At 34.0% G+C, this 22,361-nt stretch overlaps 1 protein-coding gene across 7 annotated transcripts in view; it reads right to left on the bottom strand.

The window, feature by feature from the left end:
- Window positions 1-1,275: 1,275 nt before the first annotated feature.
- The window catches only part of LUC7L2 (LUC7 like 2, pre-mRNA splicing factor), a 64,718-nt gene continuing 43,632 nt past the window's right edge, over window positions 1,276-22,361 (bottom strand). For 6 of the 7 annotated variants that reach the window (XM_001367872.5, XM_007504407.3, XM_007504406.3 and 3 more), the window contains 5 exons: window positions 20,299-20,475; window positions 18,218-18,309; window positions 16,751-16,780; window positions 4,146-4,337; window positions 1,276-2,352 (listed from right to left, as the gene is read on the bottom strand). In XM_001367872.5, the coding sequence (XP_001367909.1) occupies window positions 2,151-2,352; window positions 4,146-4,337; window positions 16,751-16,780; window positions 18,218-18,309; window positions 20,299-20,475 (693 nt within the window). In that variant the 3' untranslated portion in view covers window positions 1,276-2,150. Of the gene's footprint in view, window positions 2,353-4,145; window positions 4,338-8,029; window positions 8,103-16,750; window positions 16,781-18,217; window positions 18,310-20,298; window positions 20,476-22,361 lie in introns of those variants that run through there. The other variant, XM_056799764.1, reaches the window with a different exon arrangement.

Raw genomic sequence — 22,361 nt, 5'->3', positions numbered from 1 at the left:
TCTCTCTCTCTCTATTTAACCCAGGCCATGTGTTAGGTTAATATATTTTATATAGATATTCTTTAATTCATATTTTTCTCTAACCTAAACTAGCCTTGCTCAAAGTCAGTGTGGAGTAGTCTATCTGGTAATTTTCTATTTGGTTTCTTAATGAGCTAAAAGAGTTAATGCCCTTCTCAAAGTACCCAAAGGCACCAAGAATTGGTTAGCATTGTGGTCCAGTCTTCAATAAGCCTGAGTTCCTAAGAAGCCCTTGGTTAAAATATCCTGAAAGGTGGCGATGTTAACCCACCGGAAGGGTAGGAACCTCTCTTCAAGTCACTCCCATATTGAAGATACTTGTTGAAGAGTCTGATTGCCAGGAAGCAATTTCCTCACTGAAAGAGCACACATGATGTTCATCTAACTCATTTAAGCACAAATTTAGAAGGACTGGCTACCCTAAAACAGATGAGGTAGATAGGCAGCAGAGAAACAAGCATTAAGAGTCTTAGCCATCTGACAGTGAATCACAATGCAGTATTTTTCAGTTCCCTGCCAATCCTGGGCACATAAACTAATCTAGCTTCTTTCTCAACCTAGCATTTTATCTTCCCTATGCTCAAGATTCTATTACCTTGTATCACATCTGATCCTATCCTTTTGCTTTCATGATAATAATATAATTAGAAAACATTGACAAAAAGAAAAAAATTAAGAGGCTCTTCGGCAAAGAGTCATTATCGGGAAGACTGGAATTTTTAGATTTGGGTTACATTTATCATTTTTATTCAACTAAAACATTTTTTAGAAAAATCTCTATGGAGTTCTTACAATTCCATAGATATTCACCTCTCTTTAGGAAAACTGACATCTCAGGGGATTACATTAATTATAAAGCAATTTTCAATGGATAAAAGTTTGGAATTGATTTCTTTACTCAGGTAATGCTTTCCTCCTACTTTTTTGGACCTTATAGTATGTGAAATCAACTCTTAGTAACCAATACTGTTCCTTTCATTACTTTGGTTAAACAGTTTTTATTTCATTTTGTGCTGTTGAATAAACTGAAGAATCAGAACACTTCTTTTTGCAGGTCCAAGTCCCCCTTTGTGGCAGGTGTAATAGACCTGGACCCCTAAATACAAGCAGTAGATGGCCTGGGTTAAACAGTTACACCCAGAGTTCAGAAATTTTGCAGGTGTCTCCTTACTTTTATATGTCTTATATGGCAAGGAATTATCAAAGAAAAAAGTAGGGAATGTCCACAGGAGAAAGTGCTAAGTGACAACTTACTGAACAATGCAGGTTGTTTAATGGTGATGGTGATGGTAGTGATTGCTGCTTTCATTTTATTATCTTTTTTAAAAACAAGAGGTGTAGCCTTTACACTCCACAAGAAAAAAAAAAGGCAAGAAGTGCTTAAGAAAGATTCCCCCCAACAAATTGAACATAGCAATTCAATGTAACAGAAAAATCAAGACAAGGTTTGATTTCAAAATTTCAATAAAAATGCAAAAGATGTAATGCAACAGCTGTTCAACTTCCAAATCTAAATAGGCACTGTTTTAAAAAAGGGAAAAAGAAACAAACATTTCCATTTTCTCCAGAACACACACCCCAGCAATAAATCCTCTGAAATGTAACCAACTAGTAATCAATCGGTAGGAACAGAAATTTCTAACCCAGGTTATATGGTGCCTCCTCTTCCCACTCCACTTTGCAATTTGGGATGGCAGGTGGGAGGGTAGAACAGAAGGGCAGAGGAAGAAATCAAAACAAGACTCCCAAAGCTGCTGCTATTTGGACTAGAAAAGAAGAATTTTACAAATGTTCAAGAAAGCCGAAGGCAAGTAACACAATTTGTTCACTCTAACTTCTACTGAAAATAAAACATTGAGATCTGTATCTTACTACATAAAACTGCACTTGTGAATAGAGTAACCTTTCAGAATTGTATACGGGTTCACCAGAAATTAGCGATGTAATTTTAGACTTCATCCAGGAAAAGATGTTCAGTTCAGATTGAGTTATAGCCAAACTTTAGATACTGTACATCTAGCTTAGTTGGATTGGTGTCTGGAACGGCTGGGTCACCATGAACAGCTGTAAACTAAACAATAGTATATAACTCCATAGGAAGCTTAAGAATTGAGGATATGTACAGCCTGTTAAATCTCTCCAGCTTCACGCTCTTCAGAGCTCCTCCTTTCTTCTGAACGGCCATTAGCACTCTCATAGGAACGCTTTTTATCTTTTCTCTCTCTGTCTCGAGGTGATCTCTCTCTTGAACTCCTGTCTTTGTCACGAGATGCTAGATCTTGGTCTCTTAATGACCGCTCTTTATCTCCAGAAGACCTTTCTTTTGAGGATCTGAAAAACATTATTTGAGAACCCAAATTTGGCATGCTAAATAGAGGCAGCCCAGAATCACAAATGAAAGAATAAGGATATTTACAAAGCAAATTAGTATGAGAATGAACACGAGGGAAAATATCAATATAAATACGTCAGAAAAGACAGAATTCTGCTGTAGATAGCTGAGCTAGAAAAATAAATGCAATAAATAAGGTTCGTAAGGAACAAGTTCATGGATGCCATGTCAAAGCTTCTCCCCTAAAGCATTTTTCCTGCTAATCAGGGTTTTTTTTTGCATTCCTAAGGCCCTAATTCTATCCTGTCAATTCAAAAACTCAACAAGTTCCTGCCACAGTCTTCTTCAATACTTCAAGAATGTGTCTTCATCAATATAGATGACAACTATCTTGTTAGAGGTGAAAGATTTATCAACTTCCAGATAACGAGGCAAACCTCTTCTTAGAAAACTGATATACAATGAATGGGACATTGGGCCCATATCCAAAACTTCTCTCCAGTTTGGTAGGATTGAAGAGTTTGTGCTCCACTAACATAACTTTCAAGAATCCAAGGGTCATTTCAATACCACCATGAAGCATCTAAAGATTTTGGTTGAGTCTTTTCTTCAACTCCACTGTTCTGGGGGGGGTGGGGGGGGGGGGTGGGGGAGAGGGGGAGTGTGGGAGACACCAGTTTATAGCATTACAATATACTAATGACTATAACCAAGAACTTATGCCACTTTCTTTTCACATCACTGAAAATTAAGCCTAAGAATCCTTTGTTTTTATTATAAACTAGGAGTGATGTTCTCTTCTTTCTAATTCCAAAAAATTTTGTACTCTTTTTAGCTATATGGCCCAAGGATTTTGAGTACTTCTCATAAGAAAATGAGGTGAAGTTGGACAGAATATGGCTACTCTGCAAATAAATATTATTTTAGTCTAAAATAATCTTTTATACCTTCATGTAATCTCAATGACTTCCTGTAGACTAATATACTGAAATCCAAGATTGTTTTCCTTATAACAACCTTTTCTAAATTTCCCTTTTATTACCAAAAGTATCACCATTCTTAAATCCCAGGCTCAAAAAAAGTTGCAACTAAATTTTAACTTCTCTCTACACCCTTCTCCCACACTCTGTCATCCGTTTTACCAATGGTTAATTCATATTAATTCCTTCCCTACAATCTCTTAAATCTGCTTTTACTTATTTTTTTTTTCCATATGCAGAGACACATCCTAATCCAGGTCCTTATCCAAAGCAGCTGCTTCCTAGTTGGCTTCTGTCCTCTTCACTCAGTATAACCTAATCCTCTCTATAGATGGATGCTGAATTCTTACTGCCTCTATCATACCAATTTAAAAAAAATTAAAAGTGATTCATGCCTCCTGTTGTACAGATGGTTCCTTCCCCTGGAGGGCAGGGATTGTCTTTTCTTTTACATTCCTTAGAGTTTTATAGTGTTCTTTACACAAAAGGGTGCCTCCATAATGATAAGAGTGGAATGGTTATCATGCTAAAGAAGAATGAACTGTGTGTGCACCCACATACAAGTAACATTTTATCCAGAACATAAAGATCTTTGTGATCAGAAAACAATAACCAATAATTTAATTGCCTTTTGTTTTTGTGATTTTAATACAAATAATATGCTTTGTGACTTAAAGAAAAAAATGTGGCTATAGTTGTAATTTATTCTTAAATCTCAATTATTAAACATCTAGTTAAGTAATAAAATTCTAAACTCACAGAGTATAAGGCATTGCTATGAACTGGCATTTTAGTGTTAGAAAAATTAATACCTTCTTTTGGATCGCTCTCTGCTCCGGTCTCTGGAGCTATGACGACTTCTCTGGTGGCTTCGGCTTCGGCTTCGGCTGCTAGAACGTGACCTGTGACGATGGCGTTTCTCACGGGACTTAGATCTAGTTCTTCTCTTTCGTTCTCTTGAAGTAGAACGAGATCGATGTCTACGATGCTCTCGAGACCTGGACCTGTAAATAGACAAGAGGAGATTTAGAGTATCTTTATGAAACCCTGCTGTTATTTCACTAAATCTGTTCATTGGCAGAGAAGCTCAAGATAGTAATAATATCAGGTGAAATTCAAATTTAATTTTCCATTTTCTCCCCTAAAGGCTAAAATAATAAAAAGTCTCCCTCTGTACCTTCAAGCCAGTGCTAAGGAGAAACTGGAAAGTTGATATATCAAGTTAAATAAGCAACAGATAAATAGAAAAGTACTAGGGAGCAGAGTGAATAGAATACTGAGTGACTTGAGTAAAACCTTAATTCATATGATGTCTCAGACACTTACTAGTTGCATGGCTCCCTCTGGGCAAGTCACTTAAGTTCTCTCAGGCTCAGTTTCCTCCTTTGTAAAATGAGGATAATTAGCACCATCCTCACAGGATGTGAGGATCAAATGAGATTAATATTATATAAATATATTTATAAATAATGAAAATTTATTAATATAAACAAAGTATATAATATATAAAATAATAAAGTGGTTGGCAAATTTTGAAGTACTATACAAAATTCTATATTTTTACTATTATTCTAAAAAGCAGATAAATAGGTTCATAGAACCTCATAATTAGAAGAGAAAGATTTCAGTGACTACCTAATTCAATTCATATCTAAAAAATCTTTTCTATTTTCTATTAACACACCAAATTCGTGGCCATCCAGCTTTTCCCTGAAAAACTCCAGTGAGGGAGAACTTGCTCCACGTTAAGGTGGCCCCTTCCACTTTTAGAAATCTCTTACTCTTATTAGTCTTTCCTTATATAAATCCTAAACTTAGTTCTTTGCAAATTCTGTCCATTGCTTCCAATTCTGCCCTCTGGTAAGTAAAACAAGTCAAGCTCCTCTTCCATCAAATACTTGAAGACAACTATAATATGTGTTACCAATCTCTACCTCCTAGCTAAGTATCCCCTTTTCCTTTAATTATCACTGGCATGAACTCAAGGCCTTTTATCACTTTGGCTGCCCTTCTCTGAACACTCTCCAAACTTTACCTATGGCTCCCTTAAAATATGGCACTCAGATCTATACACAGTACTATGGATATTATCAGACCATGGACGATTCCAAGAGGATTATCCTAATCCTAGACACTATTCCTTTTCTTAATGCACTCAAGAGTGCCTCAGAACTCCTGGTGCCAGTATCACACTATTGGCTCATATGCCCAATCACTTTTGGACAAACTTTTCCCTAATCACACCTCTATCATCTTATGAGAATATAAGATCTTTGAGAAGACTAATTAATTTCTTCATTCTTCATATTTGCATCCTTAGTGCCTGGTATATCAAATGGAACATAGTAGATGTTTAATTGCTGATTAACTGTGCTACTTGGGATTATGATTTTCTAAACATACGTGGATGATTTTATATTTATCCCTATTAAATTTAATCTTATTCAGTTCAGTCCAACATTCTTGACTATTGGGATCTTTTTGAATCTCGACTGTCATCCAATGTGTTAAACTTCTTAGCTTTTTGTCATCCAAAAATATGATATGCATGTTACCTATGCATCTAAGTCATTTGACAAAATGTTAAACAAAATAGGGACAATTATGGAGCCCTCTAAAATTAACCATTTGTTTTAATATTATGCATATATTTATTTTTCATTTATATTTATTTATATACATATTTATATTATATTTATATATGTAAAACCCAACAGCATAAATGTCCATTTCAGAAGAGACGCTATTGGTACATTATTAATTCATTCTTGAAGTATAAAAAAATGTCCAGTTTATTACGATTTCTTAGAAAATACTGCAAAAGAAATTCCATAAAAATGTTAAAAGAACACAGAAATTACCTTAACTGAAAAATACAGAGATATGAAAATCAAGGACATTATAGGTAGGATCTTATGGATAGATGGAAAATTATAAAAAGCCATCTCCTCACAAAAGAATAAAAAAAAGAAAAATGAAATAAAGTAACTCAAGTTAACCTGGGAGCAATTATAGATGAAACTGAAAAGAGAAATGATAGGCTCAAATAAGATTATATTTGCACTTAATAAAAGTTTGTTTCCTTCAATGAGGTCCCTTAAGTACTCCTCCTTGCTTCCTGAAGGCATTCAGCCCTAGAATAACTGAAGAGACTAATAATGAAATCCACAACACCCAAAAAGGATTGGTATAACAATCTACACAAGAAAATAAAATCATAACATGTAGATTATAATGTGAAATTATATGATAATCTCAGGTTAGTCCATTTCTACAATCTTAGTTGGCACTCCAGAAAAATAAAGAGCTAACGAGTGCTTTAAAATGCATAGGGCCTGACTAAAGATGACTAGGATGACAGAAATTTGGGAAACAAGGGAGAATTACTTCTTGGTCCATCAGCTGTGGAGAGAAACAAAGTACTTACAGGATCAAAATGATGATTTCTTTCTGAAAAGACAGTTAAGAATAGTACTGTATGCAATAAAACCATAAAATGTTTGAGTTGGAAGAGATTCTAAAATTTCCTAGGCACACTAGTTACTTAAAAAATGCTTGCTGAATTGAAATGAATTAACTATTAAGGGGGCAGGCTATATCACAATTGGGAAAATACCCTGTACCTTCAATGAACCCAAGCTGCTGTTATCACAAAAAAATCATAGTATCTTGCCAACATCAATGGTCTTTGCTGATTTTATGACCCAGAAGGCAAAGAAAAGTACACGGTATCTGCAAAATATAAGAAATGAGGACCTCTAAAAGAAGAACCAGAGTAAAGGTATACCATCAAGGTATGAAAGAAAGAGAAGATACTGCTCACATTTGGAGAGTCAAGGATGACAGGGAGATGGACAGTGCTCCACTGACAGAAATGAAATGTTGAGGAAAAGTGAGGCAAGCCTCTTGCACTGCTAGTTCAAACAGTGAACCCATTTTGAGTTTTTAGGACATGAACAAGAGTAACAGAGAGTATGTAGGCATGGGTAGGCTTCTATCTGCATCACAGGAGAGAACTCGCAAATCAATGATTCTTGCAGGTTCATAAGAGTAGGTTCTAAGCCAATGAATCATCCACACCTAAAAACCCAGAATAATTAGCACAGCAAAAAAATATAACACATGCAGACTTCAATATTATTGTCTTAAGTACAAGAGAGAGTGAAAAACCACCAAGAATATGTATAACTACAAAATCAAGGAAATTTTGATATAGTCATGTAGTAGGAATAAAAAATAACAGTTTCTACTTACTCTGCTAGCATGGGACAAGCTTTTAGAACAACTATAAATACATCTTAACACTGACAGCCTAAATGAGATTGGAAGATCCTTGTTTAACAACAGATATGCCCACATTCTAGTGGAGGAACTGAATCATAAGAATGTTGACATTTATGTCATAAATAAAACCAAATCACATAAAGACGTTGAAGGTAAATGGAAGGAGGGTTCAAAGGCTCTCCCTGTAGACACAAAAAAGGGAACTGACATCTATTATGTATTCAAATATAATAACAAAATTTCATGGGACACTTGGCTTCTTCACACTTCAGTGCTCATGAGGAACATAAGCAAAATGTCAACCATAAATCTCAACTACAGAAAATGAATCACAGAATCTCAGAGTTGGAAGGGTCCTAAAAGGCCATCTATTCCAACCTAAACCTGTACAAGAATCCCCTCTACAACATACCCAACAAGTAGACACCCAGCCTCTATATGAAGACTTCCAATGAAGAGAGAAACCCATTACCTCCGGAGGCATCCTGAAAGTAGAAAGAATACCATTTTTGGATAGCTCTAATTTTTAGGCAATTTTTTTTTTGAAACAAGTCTTAATCTCCCTCTTTCCAACTTCCCACTAGTTTCTGAATCTGCCTTCTTGGGGACAAACAGAATAAATCCCACCTCCACAAAAGAACCCTTTACATACTATACACCTTTGAGTTTTCTCTTTATTAAGCTAAACAACTCTAGTTTCTATAACTAATTCATATGGCATGAACTTGAAATATTTCACTATCCTGCTTCAGATGTGGTCTGACTAAAGAAGAGTACAAAGGGTTTTATACTTTCTTATGTCTAGAGACCATGCCTTAAAGCAGGCCAGAGTTGGATTGACATGTTGACTGACATGTCATATTACTGACTTAAGTTATGTGTTAAAGTCCCTAAAAACTATTAGATATATTTCAAACAAATAATCATATCTAATCATATCTCCTCATATCATTCTGTGATTGTGAAGCTATTTTGAACTCAAGTATGATTTTATATTTATCTCAATTGAATTTCATCTTCTTAGATTCAACTCAGTGCGCTAACCTATCAAGATCAATTTGGATTCTATTCTATCAATCAGTGCTTTAGCTATCCTTCACAAGCTACAGGTCATCTGTAAATTTGACAAATATGCCCAAATCACTGATAAAAACGTTAGTGCAGATCTCTGAAGCATTCCACTGAGGACCTTCAGCCAAGCTGATTCTGAAACATGAATTACTGAGTCTAGCCATTTAACCAGTTCTGAATTAATCTAATTATATAATTGTCTGCCCACTATCTCTTTCCCTTTTCTGCAAAAAGTCTAAAGGACATTTTATCAGGTACTTTGTTAAACATCTAGGTAAACTTCATATAATGATGATAACTAGTATTTACATTTCACATTAAGGTTTGCAAAGCCTTTTATAAAAATTTTATCATTTGATCCTCACAATTCTAATAAGGCAAGTGCTATTATTACCCCTATTTTACAGATGTGGAGTTGAGTGTGAGAGGTTAAGTGACTTGATCAGTTTGTGTCCTGAGGCAAGAATTCAGGTCTTCCAAATTCCAAGTTTAGTTCTCTATCCATTATGCCACTTATTTGCTTAGCATTCTCCTTTTCTACCAATTAAATAATACTTATCAAAAAATGAAATATGATTAGCCTGATATGACTTATTCTAGATGAAGTTAAGATTACTTTTTCTAGACAAATATCTCTTTGGATATTCCAAAATTTTCCCTAGAAACTGAAGACAGGCTCGCTGGCTTATTAATTTATACTCTATTCCCTTCCGCTTTATTTGAAAATTTTACATTTTGTCCTTTTCTAACCCTTTGGTATCTCTCTTGTTCTTTCTGATTTTTCAAATATCACTGATGATGGCTCAATGATTACAAACACCAGGTTCTTCAGTACTATTCAGGCTATTAACTCATCGGAGTCAGATAACCTGAATTCACCATGGGTATGTGAGCTTTTAATCATATTTTTTATTTATTTTGAACATCAACTTGTAGCTAGTCACTTCTGTTATGTAGTTTCTAGTATAAAGACAATCTATTCTCCATGGTAGAAAAAAAAAGAGAAGCAAAATCAGAACCAAGCAGCAGTTCTACCCAGTTTCGTCAAATCACCATCACCTTTCTGGTGACAAAAGGTCCTCACATTAGTGAGCAAAAGTGCATAAAAGGAGACCCAATAAAAAATGCGCTGCAAAATGTGTCTTAGTGTCAAGAGACTTGAACATTAAAACAGAAAGAAGCCTCACATCAAGGTCATCAAGTGCTTTTCAATAAAAGAGCTAAACAACAAAGACATGTTTTCTTCTCTTGTCAGAAAGGGAACAGAATTGTGATCCAAGCAATATAATACCAGCCATGCCCAAAGAGCTGATTGTTTGGCAAATCTGTACATCCTTCTCACAGAGGAAAAGGTATTTACTGGGAAGAGAGAGGAGAATCATTTGCCAGTGAGCAAAGTCAAAAGGAGAATCAATAAATATTTTAAAAACAAGAGATTGAGATAGAGGTATTAGGCATGAAGAGCACCAAATAACATCACAAATAACATTAGCAAATTTGATATAAAAGAAAGATCATCCATAACACATCACAGAAATGTGTGACCAAAACAATAAGTGGGATAGTCAAACAGATAAATATACATACACACACACACACACACACACACACACACACACACACACACCTGTGATATTAAGAGATACAGCATAAAGCACTGAAACACATAAAGAGACCAAGAGGATCTTTAGCACATATGTGGTTTTCTTGTGTAGTATTAATGAGAAGACACGGACAAGAGTAACACACAATGAAATGGAATGGGCTGTATAAAGAGTTGTCATGCCACTGAAATCAGAAACTCAATGCTTCAAAAATTTAAGACTCAAGTAAAATGATTTTGATTATATCAAATTTAAAAGATTTTGTACAAACAGGACCAATGCAACCAAGAGAAAGCAACAAACTGGGAAAAAATTTTATAACAAAACTTTCTGACAAAGGTTTAATTTCCCAAATATATAAGGAAGTAAGTCAAATTCACAAAAAAATCAAGCCATTCCCCAATTAACAAATGGTCAAGGGACATGAGTAGGCAGTTTTTACATGAAAAAAAAAATCTAAATCCCTTCTAATTCAAGAAATGCAAATAAAAACAACTCTTAGGTTCCACCTGATACCTAGCAGACTGGTCAATACGGAGGCAAATTCTGGAGGGAATATGGCAAAATCAGGATGTTAGTGTATTGTTGGTGGAGTTGTGAATTGATCCAACCATTCTGGAGGACAATTTGGAATTATGCCCAAAGGGTTTTAAAAGAATTTTGTCTGTCCTTTGATCCAGCAACACTACTGCTGGGTTTTTACCCCAAAGACATAATAAGAAAAATATTAAAAAAAAATATTTATAGCCACACTCTGTGGAGGCAAAAAATTGGAAAAGGAGGGGGTATCCATCAATTGGGGAATGGCTGAACAAATTGTGGTATCTGATGGTAATGGAATACTATTGTGCTAAAAAAAAGAATGATGAACTGGAGGATTTCTATGTGAACTGGAAAGACTTACAGGAACTGATGCAGAGCAAAAAGAGAACATTATACACAGAGACTGATACATTATGGCACAATCGAATGTAATAGACTTTTCTACTAGCAGCAATGCAATAATCAAGGACAATCCAGAGGAACTTATGAGAAAGAACACTATCCACATCCAGAGAAAAAACTGTGGGAACAAAAATGTGTAACAAAAACATATGATCGATCACATGGTTTGATGGGGATATGATTGGGGTTTTGGCGTTAAAGGATCACTATTGCATATATGAATGATATGGAAATAAGTTTTGAATAATGATACATGTATAACCCAGTGGAATTGCTTGTCAGCTCCAGGAGGGGGGAAGGAACAGGGGTGGGAAAAATCATAAATCATGTAACCATGGAAAAATATTCTAAATATTTAAATTTAAAAACATTCAAGACTCAAGTATACATTACATGAATGGAATACTTGTATTCAACATTTACACAGAAGAGAATATAAATCAAGGTAAGGATTTTCTCCTGTGAACCAAAACTCTGTAACATTACAGAATTGTCAGGCTAATCAAACAAATATTTACAGAGTACCTCCTCTCTCTCTCTCTCTCTCTCTCTCTCTCTCTCTCTCTCTCTCTCTCTCTCTCTCTCTCTCTCTCTCTCTCTCTCTATATATATATATATATATATATATATATATACCTATATATATCCATATAATGAAGGATATAAAGGATTTTAAATGAGCGAAATACAATTAGCATAAATAATTATGTGGCATGATGTAATAATTAATTATAAGCAAAACATAGCAGGGAAAACATCAATATGATTTCAATGTTACGGGAGAAAATTTCTACTCTCCTCATTTTTTTCTGAAAGGTTTTAGAAATGTTGGGAGAGAAAAAATATACATGTGGCATTATTTTCTTTAAAATGTGAAAACAGTAGAAATCATCAACATTATTTTAAATTATGACAAAGTAAGCAAGATATTAAGTCTTCTAGACCTGAGTTTTTTCCCATCAGGCAGGTTTCTTAGCATATTCCTTTATACTGTAAACTCCTTGAGAGAAGAGGTTTTTGAACCCCTTCCCTAGTTTGCTTGTTTATTTGTTTTTAATCTCTAGCACTTAACACAAATGCCTGGCACATAACAGAAACTTTAAAATGCTAATTGACTAGTGCAAATGAACTATGAGTACTGATAAGAGGATGTTATTATGAAGCTACTATTTGTGATATCTGAAAGATTCTGGAGGAGACATTGTCATGGTATAAGAAAAAGTTATCCCAAATATCTGAAAATGATAGGTCAGTAAGTTATAACTTACTGGGTGTTGGAAAAGTGAGATAGAGAAGAATAAAAGAAAGAATCAGGAGGAAAACTCACCTTGAATGAAAATTTTGCCACATGGAAGACTAACATCTCAGCTATGATGACTAGGATCACTTTTTACATCAAATAACTAATTTTTAATTATTTAAAAATTAAAAGATTTTATGAAAAGAAAGTCTACTTGTTTGAGTTAAACTTAACCATTCCTTTCTATCTTAGCATTATTCCTTTATTTGAGAATTTGGTTCCAAGAAGATGAATTTCTTTCAAATACTGGACAAATAGATGAAACTGAAGCAGATGAGACTAAAAGGGTAAGAGGTTGAATCATTCAATAAACACCATGATTCAAAAGGGACTAATTTCAATTCAACAAGCATTATTAAATGGCTAATCCATGAAAAGGAATGAGCTTCACAGAGAATTCTAGGTTGGGATAAAATACTTGAAAATATCATTTAATAGATTTGCAGTATCTTTTTCCAACGAGGTCCTAAGTGCATAGCAATAGCAAATTTATTTCTGTAATGACTATTGAACCCAAAATTTTTAGCAATTTATTATCTGACAAAAAGTCTTTTCATCTTTCACTTCATTTTCTTCTGTACTAGCAATTGGACAGTCTCAAAAATTACAAAAAAAAAAGTCTGACAAAATTATACTATTTTATTCAAATTTAGTGATGATAAACATTTTATAATCTTCATGAATTTCTAGAATAGAACTCAAGATACCCTCATCAAATTTTTTTTAATTTCTAGACTTTAAGATACTCAATATATATTTTCAAGAGCTTTTATATTTATCTTATTAGATTCTCAAAAAAACATTAACCTAACTAAATGAAAGGTTCATTTGTTAAGCATTACTTTTATGTAAAGTCCTGTGCTAAGGGCTAGAGATACAAATTAAAAACTAAGACAATTCGTGCTCTCAAAAAACTTACATTCTAATAGAAGCTAACAATTCTAAACATATACGGAAAGTTTCCATGGTGCTTAAGGTACAGTAGCAAGGCAGTTGGCCTTCTTGAAACAACATCTCATGTGTCTTCTTTAATGTTATTTCCACTGATAAAATCATATCAGTTTATGATATTGAACCATTTGACAATGCCAAGGACTTTGTTGGCAAAAACCTTATTTATTCACCTGAAATAAATTTTCACTGTTGCTATTATTGTATTTTTCTAGTCTTTCCTAGAAATAAAACTTAGAGATTTACAGGTTTGGAGCTTTAGGAATGTTTCACAACAGAGATAGGGAACTTGAAGAATGGATATAATTTAAACACGAAGAAAAAAGGATGAGGAATCAAAGGAATTAATGTTATGTATTAATATTCTAAACACATAAATATTATGATTTATTATATGTTTTTTAAAAAACCCTTACCTTCTGTCTTGGAATCAATACTGTGTATTGGTTCCAAGGCAGAAGAGTGGTAAGGACTAGGCAATGGGGGTTAAGTGACTTGCCCAGGGTCACACAGCTTGGAAGTTTTCAGAGGCCAGATTTGAACCTAGGACCTCCTGGCTCTCACTCCACTGAGCTACCCACCTATCCCCTATTATATGTTATAAATTAATAAGTTGAACATGTTTCCTGTCATTCTCTGTAACAAAATGAATAGACTCACACAACAGGTTTTGAATAGGTCTCTCTTTAAGAAAAACACCCCAAAACAACTATAGCCAAGCTGAACTAATAAGAAAAAGACCATACAATTAAATACTAATTCAACTATAACCACTATCCTACAACTGACTAACTAACATTGATGTGGTGCTTAAAGGCTTGCTAAATGCTTTCATAAATATCTCATTTGAGACTCACAACATCCCTGCTAGGGAAGTGGTGCTTTTAATATCCTTCAGTTTACAGATGAGGAAACCGAGGCTGACAGACTTGCCTAGAGTCAGATAGTAATAGGTGTTTTGAGACTAGATTTGATCTCAGATCTTCTCGACTCTAGAGCCAACTCCCTATCCACTATATTAAGACATCTAAAACCTTTAAATGTCTACATACAGACTATATTTAAATTTAATTTTCACAATACAGTCACCTTTTCTATTTCATAAATGTCAGGGGAAAAAGGTAGTTTCCAATGAAGCAGGACAGAAAGGATAGTGGGCATGTCTTAACAGAACTTCACTTAGTAAATGCTTGTTTCACGTAATGACATTCTTGGAATATAGACTCACTTCCTTCAATGACAAACCTTCCAAATTTTCTTAACAACTTCTTTTCCTTTCTTATTCATTCACATAAAAAGATTTTTAAAATCTCAGTGAAGGAATAGCATTTCGAACCATTTCCAAACCTGCAATAAGAAAGATAATTCCGCCATGTCCAAAGATATCACTTTCCCCATTTTCTAGCACATTTTGACTTTTCTTTTTCACACAAGGCTCTACTCCTACAATTTGACTTTTCCTTTGACCCAGAGAATATTTTGCTGTCATGATCAAACTCCCAATGAACATACATCATTCCTGAGATAGTCTTGGCCAGGCTTAAACATTAATACTCAGAATACTCAAATCTAAGGAACAATTCCTTCCCATTCAACACACTGAATGCTAAACATGTGCTATGTTTTTGTACACACAACCAAAAAACAGATGATGGTTATCACTGAGTATTGAAAAGCATCATATAATGGTGACCAGAGAAGCAAAGGGAGAGCTAAAATAAAGGTCAAAGGGAGAAAAAAATCCAATAACGTAATCCTCCCAACTCTATTACTTAAAGGTGTTTCCTCATCTAAAAAGGAGAAAGTTGAAGTAGATAGCCTCTATAGTTTCTACTTCTAAATGTATAATACTCTCTCTGGACCTCCTAGGCTAAGAATCTCAGACTCTACTGATAATATACCAAGATACTAGTAATCTGAGAAGCTATAATAGTGTGCTATTTTGCAGAGATTTTAAATCCCTCCATTCTCATTCAATTGAATTCAAGCATTAAAGCATTAAAGTGAATACTACATGTATGGCAATAATGCTAGGCACCAAGGATACGAAAGTGAAAAGAATTCCAGTCTCTACCTTTGAAGAGCTTATAATGTAAATGAAGGAATATGAAGTGTATATAGGTAACAAAATGATTTAGATTAGAGGGATCAAATGAAAAGGCAAAAGTGATTCCAGCATTGGAATCACTCCTACCTGAGAGGATCAATGAAAGATTCATTGAAGAGGTGATACTTGAATTGGATTTGGAAGAAGACAAAAGTTTCAACAAGAATAGGTAATAACAAAGAGTTTATATAGTGCTTTAAAGATATATGCACTCCTCTTCTTCCTGTGAAAAGAATATTAAATAATACTGGGAAGGTGGTCAGTGATATAGTAAAGATTTAGTAAATGACACTAAATCACAGGATGAGTTTATATTTTAGTTGACAAACAAGAGAAAGATACTAAATTTTGGAGATTTTTGAATAAGAGAAAAGATATGCTGAGAAAAGAAAAGAAAACAGCTAAGGTCAGAAAGAATATAAACATTTTGAAGTATTTGGGGTTATTTTGTGATTTCTTCCAAAAGTAAGATTCAATAGAAGTTGCAGAGAAGCCAGAGAGAAGTGACTGGAATTAGCAAAATACATCAAAGAGGCAAGAGACTAAAAAACAGATGAGGGAAACAACAATGAAAAAGCTATGCTAAGTTGTAAAGAGCTAGAAGTAAAATCAGGACAAGATTTTAAACTGGCAAAGAGAAAGATATTAAGGAACTAGAGGTCCTTGAAGACAGCAAAGGAGTATCGTAAAAGTAAAGGGGCAGGAGGCGAGTATCAAAAGAAGAAAATCTGAGAGTCGATATTGTTGGAAATTGAATTGTTGAAAGATAATGGGGCTAAGTTATGAATATCTTTTACCACCTTAGGATGGGTAAGAAACTCAAGAGGGTAAGGTTTTTGAAGTATCTATAATATGGATATTTAACAGTTACTTCAGATAATTAAAGAGAAAGAGAAATTAAAGAGATGATCAAAACCCAAGTGCCAACATCATAGAGTGTCCTGAAGAACAGTAGATGGCTAAGACAAAGATAGAGAGGAAGATAAGGAATTATCAATGACTGGGCAAAATCAAATCATGAGTGAGGTTGGTAGACCAAGGTCTTTGAAGAATATGTTGACATTTCCTCCAAATTCTATGTTTAAACCCAGTCTATAAAATTACCTTTTTAAATATAAATTCAAAATTAAGCTCAACTAGCTATATGCTACTTACCTTTTAGGATTCTTGCTATGTGATCGAGATCTAGAAGAAGGAAAAAAAAAAGAGCTGTGTTTAAGCTAAAGGTAATAAATAAGGAAAAATAGGAAAATATAACATTATAATGATATTTTTGACAAATATTTTTTTCCCTTTCCAGATATAAAGAGTCTCTAAGAATACTTTAAAAAAAATACCCTTACCTACTATCAGAATCAATACTGGATATAGGTTCAGAAACATTAGAATGGTAAGGGCAAGGGAAAAGGAGTTAAGTGACTTGCCCAGGGTGATACATCTAGAAAGTGGCTAAGACTAAGCTCTCAATCCACTGAGTCACCTATCTGTTCCCTATGGACACATTATGATGACAATCCAGCAGCCTCCCATCTGGGAACCTACCTAGGTTACCTTCTTGGTAAATAACTCAATGCTCTTTTAGATTAGAATGGGACACACACAAAAAATCTTTCCTTTCCTTTGAACTTTCTCCATGAATATTCTGAGACTAAAAGAAACCCTAGGTTCTAAATCTTAACTTTTAGAGCCACACACCAGAATTTTTATTACTAGCACTATTACTCAGGGATATAAATGTTCTTCCTGAAGTGAAAGGTCATGAGATCTCCTAAAACTCTAACTACTTTAAGACTGTCTCTCTAAGGTGTTCTTCCTTCAAATTCCACTAACAGATATGAGTACTTAAGTGGAATTCAATCTATTTCCCTCATCTCATATTGAAATACAGTGAATTTGAGTTAAAAACCTTTGTAGCATGCTTATAATTATTTTAAATAAAAACTAAAAGAAAAAATCTGAATCCCAAATTTGAGTACAAAAAATTTCAAATTAGTACAAAGTTATTAGCCCTTACAAGAATTATAAGGAAGTTCATGTTCTTAATTATTTCATCTCAAAAGATATTAAACTTTTAAAGCACTAAATGATCAACTAATTACATACTTACATTAAAAAAAGTTCTTTTTTGAAACATCTAGGTGGCTAAGTGGCTAAGAGAGCCATGCCTAGAGACAAAAGATGCTGGGTTTAAATCTGGCCTCAGATACTTCCTAGTTATGTGACCCTGGGGCATGTCATTTGACCTCCAATTGCTTAGCCCTTACTGCTCCTCTGCCTTGAAATTGATACTTAGTACCAATTCTAAGACAGAAGGGTTAAAAAAAAAATCACATACCCTTTAGTAGATCTACAGAAATTGTATTTCTTGATACTTTGGTAACCTTTTAAATTTTTTTCAAAAAAGATCGGGTGTTGCCATGTCTTGCCAAGAACAGAAATGCATGGACTATTCACAAGCCCACAGTAGGTCAGAACTTCTAAAGATATACCTCAACCTCAGCCTCCCAAGTAGTTGGTGTTATAGGAGTTCACTATCACGCCCAGGCACATACTTTACAGAAACAAAAAAATTTGAGTTTAATAATAACCAAACTTATTTATCTTTTCATGCAGATTCCATACCTTCTCAACTTCTCTCTTTCTTCTCTTTCTCTTTCTTCTCGGCGCTTCAGGCGTTCCTGATTTCTTTTCTCTTGCTTCTCAGCTACAACTCTCTAGAAAAATAAATACACGTTTGAGCAATGATGATTGCAAACTGATTTTGATACAAAGCCTTCTTTTTTGCCAAAATAATTTCAATTTTTTCTTTTTTTTGCTTTTAGTTTATCAAGATCCTATTATATCCTTTCCTTACCCCCTCCTAGAGAGCTATCCCTTATGAAACCTAAAGATGTATCAGCAAAACTAACCAATATGTAGAAAAATGACATCATATACAGTATAAGAACTTATTCTTGACTTACTCCACTGAAATGTATATTTTATCTTGTATTGCCAATGTGAGTTAAATCCTGTAAATTAAGTTCTAATATCATCCAAATGCTTTATCAACATTAGAATTTGGTTCTAAAAATATTATTTTACTTTTCTGGACATGGTCAATGTAGGAATTTGTAATGCTTGACTAGAGATAAACTACAAAAATTTTTTGTTTTCTCTGCTTTTGGGATGGTACAGGGATGAAGAGAAAGAAGATGGAAGGGAGGGAAAAAAATAAATGCTTGATGAAACAAAATTTAATTTCAAAAAGAATGTTATTTTAAATAGGTCATAATAATTAGCATTTATACAGTACTTTAAGGTTTGCAAAATGCTTTACAAATGTCATCTCATTTGATCATCACAACTCTAGGAATTAGTGCTATTATTATCCCTCTTCTTTTACAGTTGAAGGAAATGAAGCTGGCAGAAGTTAAGTGGTTTGCCCAGTTATAAAGCAAGTAAACATCTGAGGTAGGATTTGAATTCAGGTCTTTCTGGTTCTAACACACTATCCCAGAGGTGGTGAATGTTTTCAGGATCACATGGCAAAAAATCTCAGTCTTATTTTGTAGTCAGGTATGAATTTTTTTCTTTTTTTAAACAAAGTTTTCAGGAAACCCTGAAAAGTAAAGCCAGATTAGAGCAGGGCAGAGGGGCAATAGCAGCAGCAGTTATGTGATTGTCAGGAAGCTCTGCCCTCAGGAAGGGCTGCTAGTTTCTTTAGGACTTTTCACCTACTCTACCTATTAAAGAAGCCATGAGGAGTTGTAAATCCTCTTTCAGGGAAGAAAGAAGAGGGCAGAAAGAAGTAGCCTGGTACCTTTAAGAAACAAGAAACAAAAGATAAGAATTACCCTCATTTTCCTTTCTAGTTGTGGTTTGAGGGAGTTAAATTGAAGTATGATTGTGAATTCAACTAGAAGCATTATAGCATTACTGAAAATAACTTTCTATCATGTCTGTACTCTTAACATTTTCTAAATCAAGCCTTAACTATTAATACACTTTATAAGATACAGGTCTGTTAGCACAACCTATAAAAGGCTGCACCTCCCCAAGATGATTAATATGTATATCAACTGAGAAATCCTTTTTCACAGAATCACTCAGAATTAGAAGATCCATTCAAGCCAGATGATGTACGCTCACATCCAATGGAGGAGTCCCATCTATAATTCAAGTGTCCATTATATATAAGGTCAGTATCAGGTTTTGGACATATGTAGATTTACATAGAACTTACTTCTCAAGGAGTTTACAATCTAATAGTGAGGGAAACACATTAAGAGAATAAACTACAAACTAAGTAGAACTGTGATCCAAGGAAATCATCAACTTTCCCAAAATTAAAACTTCTAAACTCCAAGTTTCTCTGGCTTTCTTCAAGTCCCAGTCAAAATCTTACATTATCCTGAAAGCCTTTAGGGATTTCCCCCTTAATTCTAATGCCTTCCCTCTGTTGATTATCTCCAATTTATCCTGTACATAGCTCATTTGCATGAAGTTTTGTTTGTTTGTTTGTTTTAATTTTGTCTCTCTGATTAAACCATGAGCTTCTTGAAAGTTAGAATTGTCTTTTGCTTTCTTTGAATCCCCGGTGATTAAACAGAGTTCCTGGCACAAGGAGGTACTTAATAAATGCTTACTGACTGACATTCTATCAATTAAGAGTTTAAAAAAAAAAAAGGAAAATTGTATATAGAGTATTAGAACCAAAATACCTTTAACTCTTCAAGTTTCTCTCTTATTTCAATAAATCCCAGGTGTAGTTTCCCCCCAAAATGATCAGCTAGTCGCCTGTCATTGTCATGAAGACCCAAATAAGCAGAGCATACTTCACAGACCCGAAGTTTCTGTTGCTGAAAGCTAGAGGCTGGCATGGAATTCCGGTAAACTTCCTTTAAAAAAAAAAAAGAGCAGTTATGTATAGCATCAATAGAGGAAAAAAAAATAATAAGTTAAATGTAGCATCTTCCCAGATGCTTTAGGAATTAGCCATCTTTCATTTTCTGCAGTAAAAATATTTGAACAAATAACAATGATCATTTCAGTCATAAAACATATTGCTTCTTTTCCAATAAGATTCTTCTTAAATTTGACAAAATTCAAATATCTTGCGTTGTCCCTCTTTCTGAAATGGTATGTTCAATGTTTCCATGAAATGGTACTCTTAATAGGGGTAAGCAATAATAGTATTTTATATATGCATTCAAGAAAAATGAAGACAATAAAATTTAAAGGACCTTTTAGTTAAGCAATGTAACTTATCTTACTATTTTTCTGAGTAGGTAAAAATTACAGGACTATGCTTTTGAGAAAAATTAGGATAGCAAAGATCTCTAATGTCTTTTCCAGCTTTGGGAGGTAGTAAGTTCAAGTATAGCTTAGAAAACCAGTTGCCAATGATTACTCAGGAGGAATGTTGCTAGCAGTCCATGACCTCTGAACTCTATTCATAATCTAAGATTCTGTGGTTCCAATTTATTAGATCAGAAGTTCTTAACCTGGGATCTATAAATTACTTTTAAAAAATATTTTCATAACTATATTTTAATAAAGTAGGTTTCCTTTGTAATTCTATGTCTTTTAATTTATGCATTTTAAAAACATTCTGATAAGCAGTCCACTGGTTTCACCAGCTTGTCACAGGGATCCATAACACAATAAGGGAGAAACAACCCTTTCTTGGATGATCTCTGTGGTTGTGGTCCCTTTAAGCTCCAAAAATTCTATGAATCTATTCTATTACTAAATCGTATGTACCAGAGATTCTCAAAATGTGGTCTTGCAATTTTTCAGGAGATCCATGATGACAGAACAATTATAACAAAACTTAAAATGTTTTAATTTGTTGTTGTTGAATTATTTTATTTTTCCAATACATGTAATAATTTATAACATACATTTTCTTAAATCATAAAATTCAAATTGTTTCTCTCCCTTAATTCTTCTCTTCCCGCTCCCAGAGATGGTAAGTATTTTATTTAGGTAATGCATGTATGAAGATACAAAATATATTCCTATACTGATCATTGTTGTGGGAAAATACTCATATAAAAACCAAAAGCCCAAAATAAAAACAAAATTAACTAAAATGAAATAGTATGCTTTGATCTGCATTCCAACTCCAACAATTCTTTCTAAGGAGGAAGACAGCATTCTTTGTCATAAGTCCTTCAGAATTGTCCTGGATCATTATATTACTGAGAATACCTAAGTCTTTCACAGTTGATCATCATACAATATTGCCATTATTGTGTACAATGTTCTTCTGGTTCTGTTTACTTCACTCTGTAGCAGTTGCAGTTCATGTGGGTCTTTAAAAGCATTGTCTGAAATCATTGTATTCATCATTTCTTACAGTGTAAATAGTATCAACTATATACCATAATTTTTTCAGTCATCCTCAATTAATGAATATCTCCCTCAATTTCTAGTTCTTTACCACTACAAAATAGTCTTGTATAATGAGGTCCTTTCCTCCTTTTTTCAATCTTTCAGACCTAATAGTGGTATTACTGGATCAAAGATTATGTACAGTTTATAGCCCTTTGGGCATAGTTCCAAATTGGCCTCCAGAATGGCTGGATTAGTTTACAACTCCACCAATGATTCATTAGTGTCCCCATTTTGCCAAACCCCACTCTATAATTTATCATTTTCCTTTACTGTCATATTGGCCAATCTGAGAGATGTGAGGTGGTACCTCACAGAGTTGTTTTAATTTGCATTTCTCTAATCAAGAGTGATTTAGAACATTTTCTCATAAAATTATTGATAGTGT

The sequence above is a fragment of the Monodelphis domestica genome, chromosome 5 (assembly GCF_027887165.1).
Source record: "Monodelphis domestica isolate mMonDom1 chromosome 5, mMonDom1.pri, whole genome shotgun sequence".
Taxonomy (NCBI): Eukaryota; Metazoa; Chordata; class Mammalia; order Didelphimorphia; family Didelphidae; genus Monodelphis; species Monodelphis domestica.
The sequence above is the reverse complement of the archived record's forward strand: the minus strand, read 5'-3'. Positions and strand labels throughout refer to the sequence as shown.